The sequence below is a fragment of the Corticium candelabrum genome, chromosome 3 (genome assembly GCF_963422355.1).
Source record: "Corticium candelabrum chromosome 3, ooCorCand1.1, whole genome shotgun sequence".
In the NCBI taxonomy this organism is placed as follows: domain Eukaryota; kingdom Metazoa; phylum Porifera; class Homoscleromorpha; order Homosclerophorida; family Plakinidae; genus Corticium; species Corticium candelabrum.
Window position 1 is genome coordinate 403,293 of NC_085087.1, and position 22,683 is coordinate 425,975.

The 22,683-nt window shown below is 41.3% G+C and overlaps 2 protein-coding genes across 3 annotated transcripts; one reads left to right on the top strand and one right to left on the bottom strand.

Annotated features, from left to right (window-relative positions):
- The first annotated feature begins 10,165 nt into the window (after positions 1–10,165).
- On the top strand, positions 10,166–18,268 carry LOC134176954 (coatomer subunit delta-like). Its single transcript, XM_062643646.1, has 5 exons — positions 10,166–10,387; positions 10,537–10,684; positions 12,319–12,427; positions 12,479–12,683; positions 18,015–18,268. Exons 1-5 carry the CDS (start codon positions 10,181–10,183, stop codon positions 18,102–18,104), a joined length of 759 nt encoding a protein of 252 aa, XP_062499630.1. The 5' UTR covers positions 10,166–10,180; the 3' UTR covers positions 18,105–18,268.
- Positions 18,269–18,957: 689 nt separating this feature from the next.
- LOC134176754 (brain-specific homeobox protein homolog) lies at positions 18,958–21,990 on the bottom strand. 2 transcript variants are annotated; one of them, XM_062643415.1, is made up of 4 exons: positions 20,899–21,990; positions 19,787–20,840; positions 19,303–19,606; positions 18,958–19,241 (listed from the first exon to the last, which is right to left on the bottom strand). In XM_062643415.1, exons 2-4 carry the CDS (start codon positions 20,049–20,051, stop codon positions 19,115–19,117), a joined length of 696 nt encoding a protein of 231 aa, XP_062499399.1. In that variant the 5' UTR covers positions 20,052–20,840; positions 20,899–21,990; the 3' UTR covers positions 18,958–19,114. The 2 variants fall into 2 exon arrangements, with proteins under 2 accessions (XP_062499399.1, XP_062499398.1); XM_062643414.1 differs by lacking the exons at positions 18,958–19,241; positions 19,303–19,606 and having other exon boundaries at positions 19,893–20,840.
- Between the last annotated feature and the right edge of the window lie 693 nt (positions 21,991–22,683).

A 22,683-nucleotide genomic window follows, 5' to 3' on the forward strand; every position in this document is an offset into this window, starting at 1 on the left:
GGTAGGCTTATCTAGGAAAAAGCGCTTAGCTATGGTGTGTACAACTTTTCCAGGACGCTGAACTTAAAACTGAATGCAAATGACGAAAGTGCACTTCATATGCTCTCAAAGGATGTAGGTTGGACTTTCAATGATGGTAACATTTGACGACTTGTGTAATTAGATCTAGCGGCATAGCAGAGTTCCCTATGAGTATCAAGTGCACTTAACATACATTATTAGGAAGTGTTAGGAGCAATGTTTACCACACTGGTTTCACTCAGCTAATGATGAAAATGCCCATAACTTCTTTGTAGTTTGGGTTTATTCTGAGGCACTTCGTAAGGTGTATGCACCTAGTATAATTCATGCAAAAAGTGAATGAACAAGATGCAAAAACGTTATAAATGTATTTTAGTAAGAATCGCTACACAAATCAGGAAATTGCAAACAAACAAGTGTGGATGGTTCAATACTGTACCAAATTGAGGGTGCCATTACTAACTCACCATTGCAGAAAATTGTAACACTGTGTGAATTAGTCATGACACCCTCAATTTGGTACAGTATTGAACCATCCACACTTGTTTGTTCGCTTTTTTGCTGATTTGTGTAGCCATTCCTACTAAAATACATTTATAATGTTTTTGTATCTTTTATAGATAGGATGGCTTTTCCCGAGATTTTATATACAGTTTCACACACACACCAATAGGTCTAAACACAAGAGTTTTTGTTTACTGGGATGGGCTGACAAGCAAATAGCATGGTATCATCGTTTGGATCAACATATTCCATGCAAAGAAGCCACAGACTATGACAGGGCTTTGGAGGGGTCATGAAATGTTGTACATAGACATTTCCAATTTGTGGCATTTAGACCAGAAGGACCTGCCATACCCTCTTGATCTAGGAGCCATGTAACGAATGAGTACGCCAACAATGCCATAAAAAAGGTGGAGTGAACAGATTCTGCATGGTGAGCTTATCCACAAGCACTTCAAGGTGGACTGTTGAAGGGCTTGGATGCTCTTAATAAGTATTATCTCAAACTTTTTTATCTTTATAATTGGTTATGCATTCATCAAGGGACAACAAACCGTTGTTTGTTTGGTAAGGTAGTAATTGTTCGACTGTTATTATGTTGCCTTTCTTCATAAGATTAACAAATTTTCTAGTCAGATCTTTTCATTTGTTGAATTCCTGTTTGGTTGAGACACAGCGAATGTTATTGAACGATTTGAGCTTTCTTTACATGATCTTCAATGTTTCTGTTTTGCCGAGCATCTAACCAACATGAAAAGCATGCTGAGAGTTCGTTTACTTCGACTTTCCCGGAGGTTTTGCAGAAGCCTATTTAGCATAACTGCTGAGACAGCTATACTCTCCAGTGTCGAGGCATCAGTATAGGATAGGTATAGTTGAAAAGCTCAGAAGCTCTGAAGGAACCTGAAACAAGTTTTGTTTTTAATGAACTATTTCAGAATATGCAGACTATACTTTTGCAAACAATTCTTCACCAGACAATTTCCTCAAATGAAATTTGGTTGAGACATCTCCATATTTAGGAGGTCAAGACCAGTTCGGAATTGAATTACAGAGATCATCTTTCATCAACATGAGGATACTTAATGTGTTGACAACATTAACTTTTTTGCATTGTGGATGGTGCCCACATCTGCTGGGGCAACAAAGCAAACAAGAAGTCTACCTGCATTTTCTCTATCCGAATGAGTCACATCACTGTCAGCAAACGATGATGGCAACAATACAATAGGCAACATCAGCAGCAACAGAAATAATTTGCAATTGGAATTAGTGCAAGAGCCGACCTTCTGCTGTTGCCAGCAGAGTGTCACTGTCATCCGCTTTAAATCGATTTCTGTTTCTGCGAATGTGCATGATAGGTGACCTCAATAGAGGGATATTTACTCTATAGAGTAGCCACTTCGTTGTTGTACTGTAAGTGTTATTTGTAGAGGCTAACAAGAAGTCGAGTCTTTTTGTGTTAATTTGCTGCAACTGCGTGGACATGAGATCAATAGTAAAACAAGAATGTTCCACCTGTAAAATACGATTTTTTTGTACTTCCTTTTTATCTCTCTGCTGTCTGGTGGTATCGTATTTTTTTATAAACGCCGCATCAGTTAATTTTTAGCTAGGGTTTCAACTGCTGTGTTTTAATGAGGGCGACATAATATTTGAGGGCGGCATTTATTTGTTAAACACTCTTTGTCCGTGCTTTAGGAGTGTGTATACATCTTTTCAAGAGAACAACACTTACCATACTGGTACGCATTTCACACATTTCTCATGTGGTTCTACAGTGTCCAGGTAGTCTAAAGAAACATTTGCCTCACGTATGCCTCCGAAGAAGTCGTACTATTTTTCCTTCAAACTTAGAGTTTGATCTATTGGAATTCATTGAAATGCGGTGTTTATTCAAGGGCACGTTGGTATTTTACCTGTACTCTGAGCTGTGATGTTTAATCAAAGAAATACGGTAAATGATGCTGATGGCTAGATGTTGGTTAGATTCTGCATCGTGTTGAATACTCGGAAATCACAGTAGGTTGTTTCAAACTTGCCTTTCCAAACGCTATTTGCTGCTTTGTCCAAAGAGCCTCGTCATCATGTGTGTCACTTCTAGTTTGTAAGATTTCTATTTTCATTTACTTCAGGTTACATTACTGTGTGTAAAAATCGAACTCCCTTCTCAAGACTGTGGTTGACTGAGAACTCTGGAAGCTGCACTGCTACCTTGCTCTTTTCATTGCATCTGACCCCATGCAATTACACTAGTCACTTCGATTTCTGTCGTCAAATATCTTTTTTCACAAGGCTTCAATAAGCTGTTTGTACATATAGCATATCTACTGTGTGCTGGGAGGATTCGAAAAGAAGTAAGGCTTTCTAGAATGCCAACCAAAGAGAGTCAGTTGCTACACGATGGTACTTTCTGCTGATATACACAATGTGAGAACAACTAATTGTTTGATTGGACAATTAATCAAATTGCTACTGCGAACATTGCAATAAATCTCATGTACTGAATCACACTGATGGAAAATACAAGTCTGAAGGCAGGAAAGATATGATGACATCATTAAAGATCGGATTTCTTACTTAGGATGGAGAGCTTACCCGCCCACCTTTTTCATCCCAAATCTGGATTGATAAAATCTTATGATTATGGACAGCTTCTTGTCTGAGTCCAACAAACAAATCTTGCCAATTTGTGTCCCTCAGACTTAAAGGGAAAGTCCAACAAAAATGAACTTAGCTTGTATGAGTAGATCTTACCAAGACAAATCGATTGGTATAAGTTACTCCGTTATCTTTGTTTTTGTGTACGAGAACGAGCGATGTTACTGTGATGTGCAATGCCCACGCACCTGCTCCCCGCTTCCTGGTTGATTAAGCTCCGCCCACTGCAAACAAATCGATGCGTTTGCAGATGACTGCTACGGATATATCGAGAATGCCAAATGTGAATGCAAAGATATTATGAAGATCTGCCTTCTTGCCGTCAGTGGTTCCTCTCTAAAGTAAATGGTGTCGGTAGAGCTGTTTTCCCACCAGTCTTTGAAGCAGAATTCCTTAATGCCACGGCTTACCTAGAGAACACGCTTGTGCTTGAGTATTTGTTTATCCTTGTTCTTTTAATATCCGAAGAGAAACGTTCAGCGCACTGTACCGTCTGGCGTGTGCTACAGAGGACGTTCCTATTTTCACATCTGGTCTGCTAACTTTCTTTTGCCGCTGATTGGTAGAAGGTTATAATCCCGGATGTAAAAATAGGATCATCCTCTGTTGCACACGCCAGATGGTGCGCTGAACGTTTCTCTCCGGATATTAAAAGAATAAGGATAAACAAATACCCAAGCACAAGTGCGTTCTCTAGATAAGCCGTGGTATTGAGGAATTTTTCTTCAAAGTCTGGTGGGAAAACAGCTCTACCGACACCATTTTACTTTAGAGAGGAACCACTGACGGCAAGACGGCAGATCTTCATAATATCTTCGCATTCACATTCGGCATTCTCGATATATCCGTAGCAGTCATCCGTAAACGCATTGATTCGTTTGCAGTGGGCGGAGCTTAATCCACCAGGAAGCTCAGAGCAGGCGCGTGGGTATTGCACATCACAGAAACATCGCTCGTTCTTGTATACAAAAGCAAAAGATAACGGAGTAACTTATACCGATCGATTTGTCTTGGTAAGATCTACTCATACAAGTTAAGTTCATTTTTGTTGGACTTTTCCTTGAAACAACATGAAACAACTAGACATTTTGGAAGAAAGTGTCATTGTCTTGGGCAACGATATTGGACTTTGGTTATGTCATGACTGATTTTAGACCAACTAAGAACTGTCAAATTTGTCAGTCTGCCCAAAGGCTTGTAGCCGCTTCGGTATTAGCTGATGCATATATTGTATGTTATAACTGTATTTACCGTAATATCACATATTAGAGTCAACGTTGAATAGAAGCCGAGGCTTGTCAATGGCAAGTCACACGTGCACAGTTTGATGCAGCTGATTGTCTCCTCGTAATTTGCATGTGTTGGTCAGCTGGCATTTCACTTTTCTGCTCTTCTCCCTCTCATTTTGCTGCCTTTGTTTCTAATACCAGCTGTATCCAAGCATGCATAGGCAAAAGGAGATAGTACACTATTACATTCAAGCTGGCTGTGGTCAGATCCACAAAAGCCAGTTCTAGTCTCGCAGCTTGAATAGCGCATTCAGTTGTTGCATAGACACTGTTTTGAATTGAAGCTTGTCTTGAATAAATCCTGCTGGCAAACTTGGCATGTGCAGAAATATGCCTCAGCTCTAATATGTGACATTATGATTGTTCATCCTTGCTATAACTATTATATTAGAAAGAGTCAGAAACAAATTGAGAAGGTGTGGATTGTTTTGTAAAGAAGCACCCGGCTTGGTTACGTGTATACATTATATTTGTTATATTTGAGCATCATTTGATGATTTGACTTTAGGATATTTGGAGCATTGTCTTAGTGTGTTTAGAAAGCCCTCTAAATTCAGATTTTGCTCCATTAACCATTGGCAAGTCAGGGTTGTCCCCAGGATTTTTGTAAGGCATGGTGGAAATTCTCATGACCACGCCCCCGCATAATTTTTTTAATGGAACACATTTTAATCTAGAAGCCAATCAAACTTGCTTGACAGTCTTAGAGATAGTATATATATATATATATATAGACCTGTCTACATACCCAGTGTTCTACTGATGTGAACCAAACCTAAAATGTATTTTGTTCTCATTGTTGCAACGTTTTAAATTTTGGACATTTCTACCGGGAATCAGATGCCATTACCTGTTAAAGAAAAAGAAAACACCTTTTAAAGTTTGCAACAGTACGCCTTTTTACCGCTACACTTTGATGGTCACGTTTGTACAAAATACTAGAAGCGCATGCCATGCATGTGCATGATATATACTCAGATCAAAAAATTAACTAAATTATTTTCCTCTAGTGTAGATTCATGTAAAGGACCGTCCATAATTATCGTATTTTTTAGTAATCTGAATTGTAGACAAAAGTGCATGCCGAAGTGAGTGTGTAACACCATTCAAATTAATTGAAATGTATAGATTTTAATGACGTTGTCATATCATTGTCACCTTCATCAAACCACTATTTGCAGCCAGTATGATTGAATCCATAAGATTTGCATGCTATGTTGGAAGGTTCAAAGCTGCAATTTGATTAATTTAAACTCAATCAAACAATTACCTGTTCTCACATTGTGCACACCATGTACATCGCAGCTGACTCTCGTTTGTTTACGTGCTAGATTCCCCACATGCTAGATTTCCCCACATGCTAGATTTCCCCACATGCTAGATTTCCCCACATGCTAGATTTCCCCACATGCTAGATTCCTCCCCTCCGGGAGACGTGCAAACAGTTTACTAGCCTAGTGAAAGCTGTTAATTATAATTAGCTAGCAGGAATGGGAGTTTACGTGCTACAGCTCAAAAGCAATGAAAACAGAAAGATAACGACCAGCGTCGACAAGTTGTCAACAGACTATGCACTTACTTACCTCTATGTCTTTCAATCCAGCCATTTGCACTGCAGACTGATCGTAAAACCGAAACAGTTGCGCTACAACTGATTTAAACTCGTTCAGGTAAGGTATTCTGTTGGCAGCCTGACCTGCTGTGAGTGCCAGTTGGTGCGCAACACAATGATGAGAGACCTGCAAGAGATGAAAGTCCTTATCGATGAAGTCACTAAGTTGTATTGTTGAAATCCTATATAGCTTCGTAAGTGTTTGACTAAACTTCTAACTGCCTTTGAATAGATACTTTGGCACTGGAACCTTATTAATATTGCTTACCAAATGTGGAGCGCACTGTCAAAGTTTTGACGCAACTCCATTGTGTCGACCTATCATCACATTTGCACCATCTGAGCCCAACGCAACCAACTTGCCCTATAGACAGCAAAAGATTCGAAATTACATTCACACAGACAGACACACACACACATACACACACGCACACACACACACACACACACACACACACACACACACACACACACACACACTGCATGCACCCGCGTGCACCCATTTACCTGGAAGTTGAAGTTTTCACCTTCCTCAAAGTTCCTTCTTAGAGCAGTGTAGATGGTATTTGCTTGCCCGTTGTTGAGACTGATTATTCCCAAGAAAGAGGTAGCTGGAAGACATTGAGAATTCAAGTATTTTGCGTACACGATTAGCTCCTTTGTTACTGAAACATCAGTGGATTCATCAACTATGAGCGCAAAATACGGTGATGTGGTGACTTGTGTGTAAATTGGCCTTTTGATGGTCAGTGCCATGTCTTGAAGTGCCTCCTGTATAAACCGTTGAGATGTGTACTTGGCGTTATCACCAATTTGTATGGCTGAAAGGTATGCAGCACCCAAGGATTTGCCAAGATCAAGCAGAGATGTACATTTCATAGTGTGTGCTATTTCCTCCTTACAAAGCCAGTAGAGACATTGAAACGACCAATCATGCTTCTCCTGGTGATGCTTGTGAGCTCGTCCTTGGTGTTTTGTCCAGTGCACAGTTGAGTTTCATCTTTAACGGCTTCCTTATGGCAAACTCCTGTTTCATGAGCTTGAAGAGAATCCTTACGTAGGGTAACACATGGTATGTCCACCCAGACCGCTCTTTCATGCAAAACCTATTTGCAAACCCAAGACAACTAAGGTTACTTGGAGATATATGATTATGACAGTGTGAAAGTACATTTGTTAAGCTGTATCAAAATACCTTTTGAGGTCGCCTTCCATGCTTTATGCAAAGACTGCAGAGTATGCCAAGAGGCACAGTGGAGGCTGGAGAGTAAGTTGTTGGTACCCATGGAAAGTCCCGTTGCCAGTTTTCGTCAAATCCAGACGTTCGATGATGAGTAGGCCGAATTTTTTTCAATTTTGTTGTTGGCTTCTCTTGGTTGCTCTCCTCCAATTGCAGCACTTGCTTGATGGAAGGTTTGGCGACTGCCATTTGTTTTGCTTGGGGTGATTCATGGGGCATGTTTTTTGCAGTAAGCATTCCTTTTGATACAAAAGCTTTGATGCTGCTTTGCTTACTAACATGCTTGCCTTCGCAACCTTTTGTCACCAAATGCTCAAGCACAAGAGGAACAAAGTGGTTTATATTTAGGAAACTTGCTCTCTCTGACTTGACTGTGCTTGACCACATGATAGCTATATGTAGATCTGCTTGAACATTCGCAATACCAGTCAGGGAATCAGCCAATGAGGGAACGACAGTGTGCAAGAATTGTCGAACCTTTTTATTGGCGTCTGGGTACACTAGCTTGATGGTTGTACCGGTACAGGTTGCGACCGCATAGATTTGCGGAAGTGATGACCAGTGCCCAGACGACTTGGTTTCTTTGGCTTCGCGCTCTAGTGCTAATTTGAGAGCGTTTATCATGTTGTCTTTCAATTCCAGTTTGTCATTGTAGACCCAAGAATGGTAAGCTGTCAAAGCAGCATTCAATAGACATGACTGTACTAACGATCCTGGATGCAACGTGTCACCATTGCTGACACTGACACTAAGGGTGTGCCCTACAATAAGGGCTGCGTAAATTGCTCCGTTCTTTTCCAGTTCGTCAGCGCAGTTTCTTCGAAGATCACTAACTGTTGGCACTTGCAAACATTTCCGGGTTGCAGCCAATGCCACTTTCACAGCATGAAAGGCAGTTGCCATCGCCACTGACACGAACAGGAATTAACTCTGATGGAGCGTCATGGGGAAGTAAACTGGCAGCTACGTTGTCTTTCAGTAATGGAGCACTCATTTTCGCCAAACTAATCTAGCGTGTGCACATTCTCACAAGGACTTACCACAATCATTGTGCTAAAAAGAGGAGGGGCTTTAGGCCAAGTATTAGTATGACTCACACATCGCAGTATATCACAACTTGGAATAAGCGTCAAGCTAAAAAGTCTGTTAAAGCCTGTGAGAAATTTTCAGAGCTCGAGCAATAGATATTTGATTCGCATAATCAGTCGAGACACGTGATTGGGAGGTGCAACATATCTACAGACCGCATTAATTTGTACTCTATCTACCTACTCGGCTACAATTACACGCCTTCGATTCGCCTAGGTGCTCCCAACAAATAGCAACAAGAATCAAGCTTGTTGTGCTAGTCATTGTTATAATTTTTTCGGTCTCTGTGGAGAATCTTGTCGCAGTTCTGACGAGTCTTCCTCATTTATTTCTATTGTTAACCTGTTTATTGTTAGTTCTCAAAAGCCGTCTAATATTCTGCAGTAGCTACACCCCAAATCAAAAACGTTTAGTGATGCTAGAGGGGAAACTGCAGTTGCTACCGACACAATTGTGGGCAGTGCATAACAACCACTGTTGCTTTTTCAGTACTTGTATTACAATCAAGTTCATACCATATGGCAGTTGTCCCCCTAATTGGTCTCACCATCACACCAAACATCCCAGGCCCTCTAGGCAAAGAACTAAAATAATATGCAAAGAATTAGTTGCTTGCCTCAAACAACTTTGTAAGTTTTTAAATACAAATTTCGTTGTCTTCATAGCTACAATAGAGAACAGTAGACTCAAAGAACAACTGTTAGGAGACAGCTAATTAAATCAGTGTATGGTGACTCTACAAGAATGCAATTTAGCGTATCTGCTTATGTCAAAACAAGGGGTCTAGGACAGCGCTTTACACATCACAATGCGGAACTTGTCAGTTTTTGGGTTAAATAATCGTAGCTACCCCATCTCTATTTACCAGTTGTCTCCACCTGCTTTCAGTACACGTATATGCTTGTACGTGCTCGGAATCCCCAGACCTACAAATTTTCCCACACCTCGCAAAATGTGTGAATGAACTCTAGAGTAGCCACTGCCTATTCAGTAGAGCACGGCGGGCCTGTACCAAGCGGGAGCCAAGGCACGGCAGAGTGCCGTGCCTTTTGTATGCTGGGGACAACCCTGCAAGGGAAAAAAATTAGTAGCCAGCTCTATCCCCTCTCCAGTTGTGAGGAATGGTACATGATCCAGCTGCACTCAGTTTGTGAGTAGATACTGTAGCAAAAGCAATATGAAAATAGTGCATTTGTGGGGAGTGCCCATGACATCTTAGGATGTCATTATTTGCAGTCGTGTCGTGAAAGAACAATCATTTTGGTCACCAACTGACTTCTCTTAGGCCGCACCGTTTTTTCTATGTTTCTTGTCACCCGTGGTGGCACAGATTCTGAAAGAAACCTGTGAAGCTCTCTAATGATTGACTTGCACGTAGATTCTCATATTCACACCCCAAGGCATGTGCACATACCAAGAGTGAACACTCCCAGATAGTAACGAATCAGTTCTTATTTGTCATTTCTGAAAGAACGTGTATCATATGTTGTTATTCACTGCTACTGCTTGGATCATCTTCAGTGTCGTTATTGTGGATGGTCAATCAGTGCTCTTTGTTTAGTCGCCATGTTTAATGTGTGCAATGCTGGATAACAGTGAGTTTTCCATGCCATGAAAACATTCTTTTTAAACTTTTCATGATGAACAATATTAAAAAGAAACTCGAAAGCATTAGTGGTAGTATTTTACTATGTATGACCTTCTTGTCTATTGACACATGTTTCTGGTGTTTGTGAATGAGGTTTAGTAATTGTGTACGTTGTGATGTCATGTGTCTTTCTTATTGCAAGTGTTTTGTATTGCAGTGTTCATATTCGTATAGAGGAGAAACTAACTTTAGAAGCAGGTCGTGATGGTGGACTCAACAACTTGGAAATACTGGGAATTATGCGACTGAGGATTTCTGATTCTGCATATGGTCGAATCAGACTATTAACACAAAACAATGACTCAAGAGGATTTCAATTACAGGTGTGACACCGTAGAAGATATTGGACAGATTTTTGTACTGGTGTTTTTTGTTTTTTCTATCTGCACTAACTCTGTCTTTGCATGCTTGCAGTCTGGTTGTGCTTGTGACCATTAGTGAAGTTAACTAAGAATTTGTATTTATTGTGTAGACTCATCCCAATGTAGACAAGAAGAGATTTTTTAGTGACTGTATTGTTACTCTCAAACAAGAAGGAAAGGGTTTTCCCATCAATAATGATGTGGGAGTTGTTAAATGGAGGCTACAAACAACAGATGATTCACATATTCCACTGATGAGTAAGCTACTTAAAACGTTATAAATTGTAGATGCAGTATTTATCTTGTCATGTACTCTCAAAGTTTAGCATCTGCTGGTCATGTGTTTGATCGCATAGAAACTTGGTTTGACAGGACATCTTACCTGTCAAAATTTTTGCAGGCATCTCTTTCTGTTTAGTTAACTACACTATATCCTGACTGGATTCATTCGTTTTTTAAATGCCACATCCTCAAACTGTGAAGATAAATGTTGTTTTGCTTTTTTTGCAGATCAAGATCAACATTAGTTGTTGCTTATTTTGCAGACATGAGTGCCAACATAGAACACTTTTGTCATCCAGTTGTCATGGCTGACAATACCAAGTAACATGACTACTATAATTAAGTGACATTCTTTAATGCACTGTTTAGCCAGATTTCAGTTTATCTGGCAAATGGTGGCATTGCATGCAACCAGGATGTAGGCAAGTGTGGCATCATAAGCCAAACATCAGCGTCTCTGAGACCTTGTTTTGCACTTTGGTGAGCGTAGTGAGCTAGGTACAGTAAATTATATCTAACCCGTCAGACTTAAATGTATTTTTGACATGTGTGGTGCATAGTTTCCAGTGCTGTTGTATATATAATATGGTAGTTTCCAGTACTGATCATCAAAGTGCAGTAAGTGGCCTGACCCACTTAAGCCTGCTGGCTTGATATATAGCATGGCACTTACTCTATTTCTAAGTACTAGTCTTAAACTGCCTAAAGATAATATAACACTTATTAATCAGTCCATGATGTCATCTGAAAACCATCTAGCTGCATTAGAGATTGTAGGACTGCTTTAAAATGGCCAGGTTGCTTGTGAATGTTCTAACGAATTGTATGGCTATTATTTATCAGTCTGGTTCGTTTCGAAGCTAGCTACACGACTTCAATGCTGTCAGGTAGCTTTACAAATATCTAAGTGAGTAAAATGTTTGTAAGTACTGTGGATTATGCAACTCTGAAGAAGGTTAACTGTCAAGTTCTACCATACTTGCTTGCTTATTGTTCAACTCCCATGGTTGACCAGAGTCAAAAGGTCAAGTGTGGGATGGGCCTTTCTAAAGAATTAACACCTGAAATTGTTAACTGGTGGAAGCTATTGCGTAATTAACTAAAACAGCATGCTGCTACACTAGCAGAGCTTCACAGCACCACTGCTTAGATAATTAGAAACCTAATCTTCTGTATGGTATCTGAGTTATCAAAACCTTTACTATGTGGTCAGCAGGCATGGGCAAGTTGAATAATTTTAGAATTTCTACAGGTGCAAATCTAGCAAGCAGTCACTGTGGAAAGTGCCAATTCGCTAGCACTAACTTAAGGACTAAGAGGTGTGAAAATCTTAGAGCCTTGGTCAAGTTGGAGCTGTGGCTTATTTAGCCTTGGGGTAATAGTCAAGTGATTACTCTATATGTAATTGGTACCAGGCCACAAATGTGATGTTGAGATTTACATGAATGGTGTCTCAAATAGGCATTTTTGTGGCTAAACTGGTACCTGATGCTTAATGCCAACATTTGTCAAGTGTTTTGTGGCTTGGAGTAACATTTGTCTCATCTTCATGAAGATTATGAATGTGTCCAAGTTGTACATGTATGTAATCGGTCTCTATTTCTGTGTAGTCAACTGTTGGCCCAGTGAATCTAGTGGGAAGTGTGAGGTCAACATAGAGTATGAACTGCAGCATGATGACATGGAACTGCAAGATGTGCAGATAACGATCCCAATTCCGTTAGTATATGTGTATATTCTTAGTGTTGTTGATAACTATTTTATGTATAGTGGTGGGGTTGGAGCTCCTACTGTTGCTAGTTGTGATGGTGAATACAAGCATGATAGCAAGAAGAACATATTGACATGGAGTCTCCCTGTTATTGATGAATCGAACAAGAATGGAAGTATGGAATTTGCTATTCCTGGACGTTCAGATGACTTCTTCCCTGTTCACGTCTGTTTTTCGTCTCCAAGGAGCTACTGTGATATACAGGTTGGTCTCGCACACAAATTCGTAATTTGGGGCACTTCAGAGCAGTGAGATGCTACTAAAAACTAGTGGCGTGTACTGTTGTGAATGTGTTTCATATACATCACCCATTTTAAGGGGCTTGAAACGCTGCAATTGTTTTCAAATGCCGATCACTAATCAACATAAGCCATGAACTAAGTTTTGTTAAGTGTTTGTCTGTATCAAATAGTAGGTGAGATGACACTGACAGCTTTTGATGTGTGTAACATAGCTCCACACACACTTCATCAGTTAACTCCTTCCAAGAGTTTGTGTTATGCATGCATATGCACATGTACTGAATGAAGACATCAGAGCTGGTGATAATATTTTGTAATTTTTTGGAGAAAATGTCTTCATAATTGAGACATTTTGTCATGACTACTTTTATACGGTAAAGATGGTTCTCCAAACCAAGTTTTGACAGCGTTTTATGGGACACAGACTTGAAACAGTTAATTCATTGATAGACCAGAAAGCTGGTTTATGGCGACTACCATCATTTATCATTGACGGACTGTATGCTTGGTGCCGTTAGGTAAGTTGGATTTACAACAGATCAGGTTGATGTATCAGTAGTTTGTAGTAGTTGCATAACAGTTCTATTTCCTTCTTTCACAAGGCACAGAAGAGTTACACTGGAAGATTTTTGCACGTATTCAGAAGCATGGCTTGTTGCTTTACTGTGCACCTTGCAGAAGAGTTTAGCTGAGACTGTAGTTTGGAACTGTCCTGTTTGATGATGTCTGAGTGAGTACCTCAACAGATATGAAACATTGCCCTGTGTGTAGCAGTTGTCTTCTGTACAGTCCTGGGGGACTGGGAAGGGTATGCATGGTCTACTATTGCTTTCCCACTGACCATTGAGCAACCACCTGTGAACATGAGAGAGATCTGCATATGGTTGAACACAGCTAATCTTCATGTAATTAAGGCAATGGTCATTGCTGCTGAAGATCAAGTGTTTTGGACTTGGCACCATGAGTGAGACATTCGGCATTGTGGGGTGTCTTAATTTTCAATGGACAACACTGACTGACACAGTCAGGTAGCCTCCATTATCTACTGAGATGTATTTTGGTGTCCAGTGGAAAGCAAATTATACCAAGCAATCATCTTGATACGCTTATAGAGTTGGATGACATTACTGTTATGTGCTACTCCTATTGCTAAGAAGATCAGCAAAAATTTTCAAACATTGTGATCAGAAATATGAAGATGAACATGTGCTTTGTTATATTAGCTGTTTTGCTGAAGGCAACATTGCTATGATACTGCGAAATTCACAGATGGAGAACAGCTGATTGTAACGTTGTCAGACACTAGTTGTTTTAATGTTTTGTTGGCGCTTACAGCACAGTGCACAGAGGTATTGCACAGTGGCTGGATTCGAACAACCTGCAGCACTTACGGAAACCAGTGATTCTTGGATCCAGTCAGATCCTGCGTAAAGTCATGTCTTCTGTCTAGACAGCCGTGATGGTCTCTAAACACCTCTGAGGCAGGGTTTGCTTTCGGTGTTTACAAGAGATCGTACGAACCTTACTGATCTTACTTCAGGTTGAGCACCACACACACACCACAATAATAATGCTTGCAGACTTGTCAACAGCAAGCTCGCTGGACATAATTCTGGGGTGACAGTAGGAAAAACAGACACCATCAACTGTCTGGAACTGGGTCAAGTCGTCAAGTATTTGTGTGTGAACGAGAGTAATGGTATCCAGCACAGCACTATGTGAGAGACGCTCCATCATGAGTACTTTTGGAGAGTGAAGATGGTTGTTCTAGAGACTGAGTCGTATGGTTGAAACAAGATTCTGGTCAATGGGTTGCACTAATGGTTCTCGCTTACAGTTGTAATTTCATTCATTGGAGGACCACAAACCTGCAACAGCTTGATCGGCAGACCAGGAACCTTTTTACGCACTGTGTCCACCATCCTGTGGCAGACGTTGACTGGCTGTACGCTCTGTACCTCGAGGGTGGTCGAGGGTTACAACAAATTGAGTCGACGTATCAGTCTTGTATTGTGGGCTGTACTGTTGTTACCTTTATGACAGTTCTGATCCCGTCATGCAGATGGCACAGGAGTGTGATACTAGGAGGTTCTCTTATTCAAACCAATGCATGGCATGGCCCGTCAGTTTACTGCACAGTTGCAGGGGACTCAGGCCGGGACAACATGTTACAGAATCTGTACGGAAGTGGGACCATCTCATGTGACGGTGTCTTCCAGCAAGCACCCCAGGCAGATGAGAAACATTTGCACATGTGCAGCAGTTCTCTTCTGTGTACAGTCCTGCAGGAGGAAGCATATGTGTGGTCAGTATTACGGTCGCACTGAGCAACCCCCCGTGGACATGAAACAAACCTATGGATGGCTAAAATCATTGAATCTTCCTACTGCAACAAGAAGGACTGGTTGTTGCTGCTCAAGACAAAGCTTTTCGGACTTGGTATGATGACCGCAACATTCTGCATCATGATGTTAGTCCCACTTGCCAATTGTGCATTGCAGACCTGGAGACAGTCGATGACGTTGTGGCAGGCTGTAGTGCCTTGGCACCGACAGACTACACTGATTGACACAATCAGGTTGCCTCCATTATCCACTGGGACATTTCTCATCAGTTTCGTGGAGAGTGGCTGGTACTGACATCATCCTAATAGGCTTTTGGAGATGGACAACATCTCTATGATGGGATACAGCCATCCCTGCTGCTTGGAAGATCAGTGCCAATCATCTTGACATCTGCCTCAGCATTTAAGAAGATGAACACTTGGTCTTCTTATTGATATCAGCTGTCCTGCCGATGGCAACATTACAGGAAACGTGCTGAGAAGTTGGCAAAGTACAGCGACGTGTGGTAGGAGGTAAGCCACATATAGCAGTGTCGAACACTGGTTGTTCCAGTGGTGATGTGAGAGTTGGGCATGATGGATGATGGACTGAGTTGTCGATTTCAACAAATGTCAGTTGTGGCTTTGACCCTGCCGAAGCAGCCCAATCCGAGATCCGCATATTATGTTGGGCATGGTGACACAGGTATTGCACAGTAGCTGGCATCATTACAGGTCATCACAACCTGCAGCACTTACAGAAAACAGTGCTTCTTGGATCCTGTCAGCGCTTACATAAAGTCATGTCTTCTGTCTAGATAGCAGTCTGAGACGGTTTGCTTCCGGTGCTTACAAGAAACCAGACTGATCTTGTTGAGCACGACACATAAGTGATCTGGTGTGGGGACCCTTGGCAGTGACAATAATTGCTTTTGTGGTGGTCATTGATATCTACCGGCCATGCTGCTCAAAGCTGGCAAAATCCTTGTAGCACATGCAATCAATAATTGATGTGTCAGTTACTAGTGCCATGTGGATTACACAGAAACATTTACCGCTCTGGGACTTAACTGCCAGGTTGGTGGACACCCAGTGAGGGTAAAGACCTTACTCACCTGCTAAGAGGGTGATGACGACATAGAATAATAATTATAATAATCTGATACCACTTATGATGTTGGTAGAGCATTCCAATGGTTAAAGTCCATCAATCTTAAAACCGTTATTGTGTGCTATTCAGGATCAAGTTGTGGCTACTCAGTCGCTTTGTGGAGAAGCAGACATTTTGTCCACTTGCAGAAACTGTCATCAGTACGAAGAAATTTATTTCAGATGGTCTCTGGATGCCCTATACTAGGCAAACCAGTACATAAAATACCTCGATAATGGCCTAAGGCTTTGTAGTACAATCTACGGTTTGTGTCTGGAGTAGATGCTACCAAGGAACCTTGGTATTGTGCTGATACAATATCTGGTCTAACTGAAAGTGACAACTCTTAAGATTTTGTGGAACATGCCTATTCTGACAGACCAAACAGTTCCAGCCAACAAGCCTGACACTGTCCGTCCTGTTCCACAATGTAAAATATGTAACATATCAATCATTAGTAATCAAAACAAGTTGTCCATTGCTCCTTTTGGCATCCTTGGTGCTATTCATGTGACTGTTGACATCATATGATCTATTGCAATGTGTGAAGATGTGGAACTTTTACTATCTACCATACCTTTAGCTGTTCGTTTGGGTATGTTACATCTTTACTGCATAGTTGCACAGGACTTTGGCTAGGGATGACAAATCACAGAACCTACACAGAAGTGGGACCATCACATGTGATGGCGTCTTCAAGCAAGTGCCTCAGGTGGATGCTAAGCATGTCTGCATGTGCAGTTCTCTTCGTGAACAGTCCTGGAGCAGGAACCCTATGCATGGTCAGTATTGCCATCTCACTAAGAACCACCTGTGGACATGAAAGAGACCTATGGACGACTGAAGTCACTGAATCTTCCTACTGCAACCAAGGGACTGGTTGTTGCTGCTCAAGACCTAGCTCTTCGGACTCAGTATTGTGAGCATAACATTCTGCATCGTGATGTTAGGTAGTCCCACCTGCCGCTTGTGCAGTGCAGACCTGGAGACAGTCAACCACATTGTCGCAGGTTGTTGACATCGATGGACTAGACTGACACAATCAGGTGGCCTCGTCATCCAGTAGAGAGCAGATGGTACACCGGCATAATCCTGATAGGCTTGTGGAGACTGATGACATCACTACTGCTATGGTAATCGGTGCCAATCTTCAGAAATGAAAGCACTGGGGGTGCCAATGCCTCAGTGCACAATCAACTGGGCATTCAAAGCTCAGTTGGTCAAGCACACAGGGCAGCTAAATGCTGTATACTTCTACTGCTCATGTGTACCAAGAAATCACTTGTTAACTCAAGAACAGAGCTTTATCTTGGAAATCATCACTTCTAAACAAGAAGACATCATTTCTTACCAGAATAAGCCCATTTTGTTGTTAAAATCCACTACTGGCAAGTACATACAGTAATGCATGCACTCTGACAAATGCATCACACACACCACCACCACCACCACACCACACCATGGCAGACTACCATATGCCTTTGCTTTTGCTTCGCATGTGCACCGAGGCATAATAAGACAAACACTTGCCTACTTATTGCTAAAAATATAATAGGACAGTGCATCTTGATGTACTTGGATCATCTGTAGAATTGTTTTCTGAGTAGATAGGCATATGGTATAAGCACGTTTGTAGGAGAATTTGTTTACTTCTGGTGCTTGCAATAGGTTTTCCAAACAAGATGTGGTTCAGCACAGCATAATATATTCTCTAACACACAGTACACATTGTAATGTCTGTTTTTGTGTGGCAATCCATACATTCCATGCCTGCTGACAGCTGCTGTGTACAGGACATTGTATTATGTTTCATTCTACAGGTGTCTGAAGTTCAGCTTATTGAGAATGAGAAGTCTGTCAGATTTTCCAGTGAAACATTTCTTCTTGTTGAGCAATACAGTATTGTGTGATGAGATGGTATACAGTCACTTTAAATAGAGCCGGTTTGGAGTCAAAACTGTATGATACATTAATTAAACAGTTGCTTAGAGTCATTGTGGCTTTTTGTTTCTCTGACCAGTTGAGGTGGATGGACTGTGTTTTCGATATAAATGAAGTAACTATTGGAAAGAAATCGGCTTACTGTGTACTGACATATGATGAACCTAGGAGCACTTTGGTGACTTCAATACCATCTTTCATTTGTTTGTGTACAAATGCGGAATAGGTGCCAAATTGTTCAGTGTACTTTTTTATAATCCCATCAGTGCAGGTTTAGCAAAGCACGCTGTTGTAGGTAGTTTGTAGTTAGCTGGTAGGTTAGTACATCCATAAAAGGAAAGAGGCGTATTTTAGAGGGTTGGATTGTGGTATTGGCTGGTAATGAGATGAGTCATGTCAACACACTTGCAACACTTTTGGAGACATTAACAGTTACCACAACTTTCCACATTGGTTACATTGCTGTCTGGGTGTCTACTTCCAGCGCCAAACAAATATTGAGCTCAATTTAATACCAGGATGGTTCCTGATCTCAAACTCTAGAAATCTAGATAACATTTGCACCAACAAAATACAGAAAATAATGATTGTTTTTCCAGTGCCCACCATTACACACCTCTACGCTAACTAACTCGCAAGTCAAAATCAATTGTTCAATGACAAATCTTTGGGAAGATTAGTTTCTAAGTAGTACAGGATGCTTTAGCTACTTGGCACAGTAAGAGCTCAGACTTAGGACTGCTATTTAGCTAACCACTGTCACTCTGAGACAGTCTCGTTGCTACACCTTGCAGAAGCAGAACCAACAATGAAGCATTTATAATATTTTAGTTTATTGTAAAGACAATTATGAGCAGCAAGATTGAACTAATGCAGCTAACAACATATTTATTTTGCTTGATAACACATTTCTCTGAAATATCATTACACCAGTGAGTACTTTGATCTGTAGAACGACAAGTGCATTCATTATGTACCATTATACTTTACTATATTCACTTGCACCCGAGCTACAGTCCATAGACTCGGTGTCTCTCGCTGCACCTGCAGCAGACGCTCCTTCTATATTGCCTTGTTTTTTCCATTTCATTCGCCTATTCTGGAACCTACCACCATAAAGCCAAAAAACATGACACTACACGAGAAACAGTAGTAACACAGTCTTACCAAGTTTTGACTTGTGTTTCAGAGAGATTTAGACCTCCTGCGATTTCCACTCTGTCAGGTACAGACAGATACTTTTGCGTCTGAAATTTCTTCTCCAATCCCATCAATTGATATTCACTAAAAACTGTACGAGACTTTCTTCTTCTTCCACTAGAATCTGTCTCACTTTTCTCACTGTGTGTTGGAGGGATCACACAATAGGGTTGAAATCGCTGCACTTGTGGATTATAGGAAGCGTAGTTGAAGAAGTCGGCACTGCACGAAGGAGGAAGGCACATTGGAGAAGGGACGTGAAACCCTAGTCCTGCATGAGATCCAGAACAAACGATTAGTTTCATGAATAAGTAGTAGTGACTTGTATGGACATAAAGATGCCTATCAGCTGGCTAGCTAGCTGCCTGACATCTCGAGCATCAAACGAGTACAGTACCACAAATAAATGAATGATGCTTCCTACACGCGTAAGATTAGAGAAAAACGCTACCGCAACGGGCCTGGGTTGACATGTTAGCTTGTCCTACAACTGCAGCTGGTAGATAACCGAACGGGGTGGAGGTGGGAACGTGTGGTGAATAACACAACGGAAAGACATCTCTCTTGTTTGCTGTCGTCACACTGGCTCTACTTTGTGAGCATCCTTTCTTCAGGAGGTCTTCTATGAGGAAACTTTTTCTCGCCTTGGTATTTGGCGCTCCATCATCATCTGCCGCTCTCATGCCAGGGTTGCTGCTGCTCATGACGATTTGCATTCTGTGCCGGACGAACTTCCGCAACTACCCACTTTGAAAGCTTTACACGAACTGTTAGGGCGGAGAAAAGTAGTTCTGCCCCTCGTTATTGCCATTTCTGACACGAAAACAGATAGGGGGCTGAACAAACGGCAGCAACAGGACCACACAGAGAAGCAAGAGGTACGCCGCTAATGGTTTAATTGACGGCATGTGACTAAACTTAGCACACTATCCACTAGAGTAGTCACAGTAACACCCAAACAGCTCTATTGTCCATGCAAGAAAGCAGCCCTTCTAGTAGATGTAAATTCTCCAGTGAATACGTTTTACAGGTAGCGTATAGTCCTATTATGAAACCTTGTAATGGTAGCAATTACACGTAACACTAGGAGCCTATGAAAATGGGTAATGAGCACATAACGCGTAAACGATTCTAATTGCCCATCAACAGCAGTTCCGATTGTCTAACTGATAATGACACCTGCAAGAGTGCTGTAGATCATCATCAGCGACAGTAATAGGATGCACGTGATACTACCCCTTCGTATACTCCGAATACACAAACGACTGCAAAAGTAATGCAGATGACATCACATCATCTTGTTCCCAGAGAAACTAAAAATTTTTAGACTATCATCGATCAAAGCGCGTCAGCCTGCAACGATTGGATGCTGCCCATGCTAGACATAAATTCTACAACTACAACACTATTACAATCTTCGTAGCTATTCAAGCAACAGACAAAGCACCAATTATGTATGGTTTTACTGTCACTTTCCTTCCTGATCCAGCAGCTGCGCTAATGACCTAACACATGCTCATATTCCACTAACAACCAAAGACTAAGAAATGTGTTGCCACTCACCTGAGACGATCCTGGCAACGTTGCTCTTGAATCAATAATGACTGAAGAACTTGGTCTTGTGCAAATACAGACGCAAGATCAGCGCCTACTGTTTGTCTAGTCACTGTGCTTTGCTTGTCATTTGTCCTCGAACGCACGTGGTTAGGATCAACTCTTACATCAGTAATTTGATGGTGTCCTGGTTGGAACGCATATGTTGACTGGGATGCAGGTTGCTGCTTGTTTCCTTGCAGCTGTTGTTTCTGGTTGGTCCTTGGACTTGCAAGGTGGCAGTTTGGTCTAGAGAGAGCAGCAGATCTGACTGCAGCTGACAAGTGATTGCAAGTGACAATGTCACAGAGAAGATGAGTATGAGGAGCCACTGCAGCATTTTCTACTGTACAAGGAGGGAGAAGTGTAGGGTACGAATTAAGCCTTTCTTCTAATGTGGAGGCAGGGGCTGACTGAATGTGGGGATCAGTGATATTGGAAGATTGATGAGCTGCTTGTGAGAATTCCTGCTGTTCTAACTGCTCACTCACAAACAGATTAGTAGTCTGGTCTCCAACTTGTCTGCTTGCATTCCTTATGTCTGCACTACCAAAAGCTGACTCCACAAATCCAAATCGGGATCTTGTAGGCACTGTTCTTTTGTATGGGATTGCCTCAATTCTATCAACAGGAGGGCGACAAGGGCCCAACCCAAAGTGTGGATCTTCTCTTCCTTGGACCACTGATGCACGTGCTCTTTCCATTCGATGCTGTACTCTCCATCGATGAAGAATATCATCTTCGGTGGTCCCAGCCCTCACACCACGAATGGCTAAAAGCATATGAACAGCAATAACTCATTCAGTACAGGACCAAATTACCATTAGCTATTTTGTCTGGTCTTTCTAAAAAATTTACTGTGGAGGTCCAAACTCATCTATTGATTTAGTAAACACAGCTGGTCTTACCCTCAAGGAAATTAACCTCTTGGCAATGCTGCAAGGTTTTAATACTGCAACTAAGTCACATGACGTCAAGACAATAGGCCCACCATTTGCATTCATATCCCCTTACACATTACATACAAGTACACCAAGTAACATCCAGAAAATACAAGTGAGCTATCCCTTTGAGGAACAGCTGGGGTAGACGTACCAAGTGCTTACAAAATAGCACACCAACTAAAGTTGTGGGACAATGTAATGATTGCTTAGCAAATACCCAAGGATAAAGGTTATGCAACAAATAATGTAGGCTATAAAATCTATTTAATGACATTCAGATTAAATGGTGGTATATTTCCCTTCTGATGCAGGCTAGCTGTGTCTGACGTGGACTGCTATACTACTTAGCCTTTCAATGTTGAACATGCATGGTCCCTCTAAGATTTTATATGGACTGCACAGACACAGCTACTTTGTATTGGATGCATATCTGCAACCTCAAGTGGCTAAATAAATAATGTATATGTAGAATATGCCCACATTGACAAACTAATGTTTTCCATAGATACAATAGAGTACCACTTATCTGAACAATCTGGAACTGGAGGATATTCATAACCAGTACCAAGCACTATCACTACCATATTACCTCACAAGATGGGAAGGTTCGCAAAAAGTTTGACCAAGATATCTTGCAACTATTAGGGCATGCCCTCTGAATGTATCATCAAAACTCCACACATTTTCATTGCACCAGCTTTGAGTATGCATGACTAGTCTACTAGAGCAACTGCTGTATCAGACTCTTGCAAAAATGTACCCAAAGATCTCATGAAACACTTATTCGTGGAATGTGGGCTTGAACATATAA

Coding starts and splice junctions, on each gene's coding strand:
- LOC134176754 (XM_062643414.1), bottom strand. CDS start 21,710: ATGCTTTTAGCCATTCGTGGTGTGAGGGCTGGGACCACCGAAGATGAT. Junction 20,841..20,898: donor CGTTGCCAGGATCGTCTCAG/GTGAGTGGCAAC, acceptor AGCATGTGTTAG/GTCATTAGCGCAGCTGCTGG.
- LOC134176954 (XM_062643646.1), top strand. CDS start 10,181: ATGTCATGTGTCTTTCTTATTGCAAGTGTTTTGTATTGCAGTGTTCAT. Junction 12,428..12,478: donor CAGATAACGATCCCAATTCC/GTTAGTATATGT, acceptor TTTTATGTATAG/TGGTGGGGTTGGAGCTCCTA. Junction 12,684..18,014: donor GGAGCTACTGTGATATACAG/GTTGGTCTCGCA, acceptor TTCATTCTACAG/GTGTCTGAAGTTCAGCTTAT.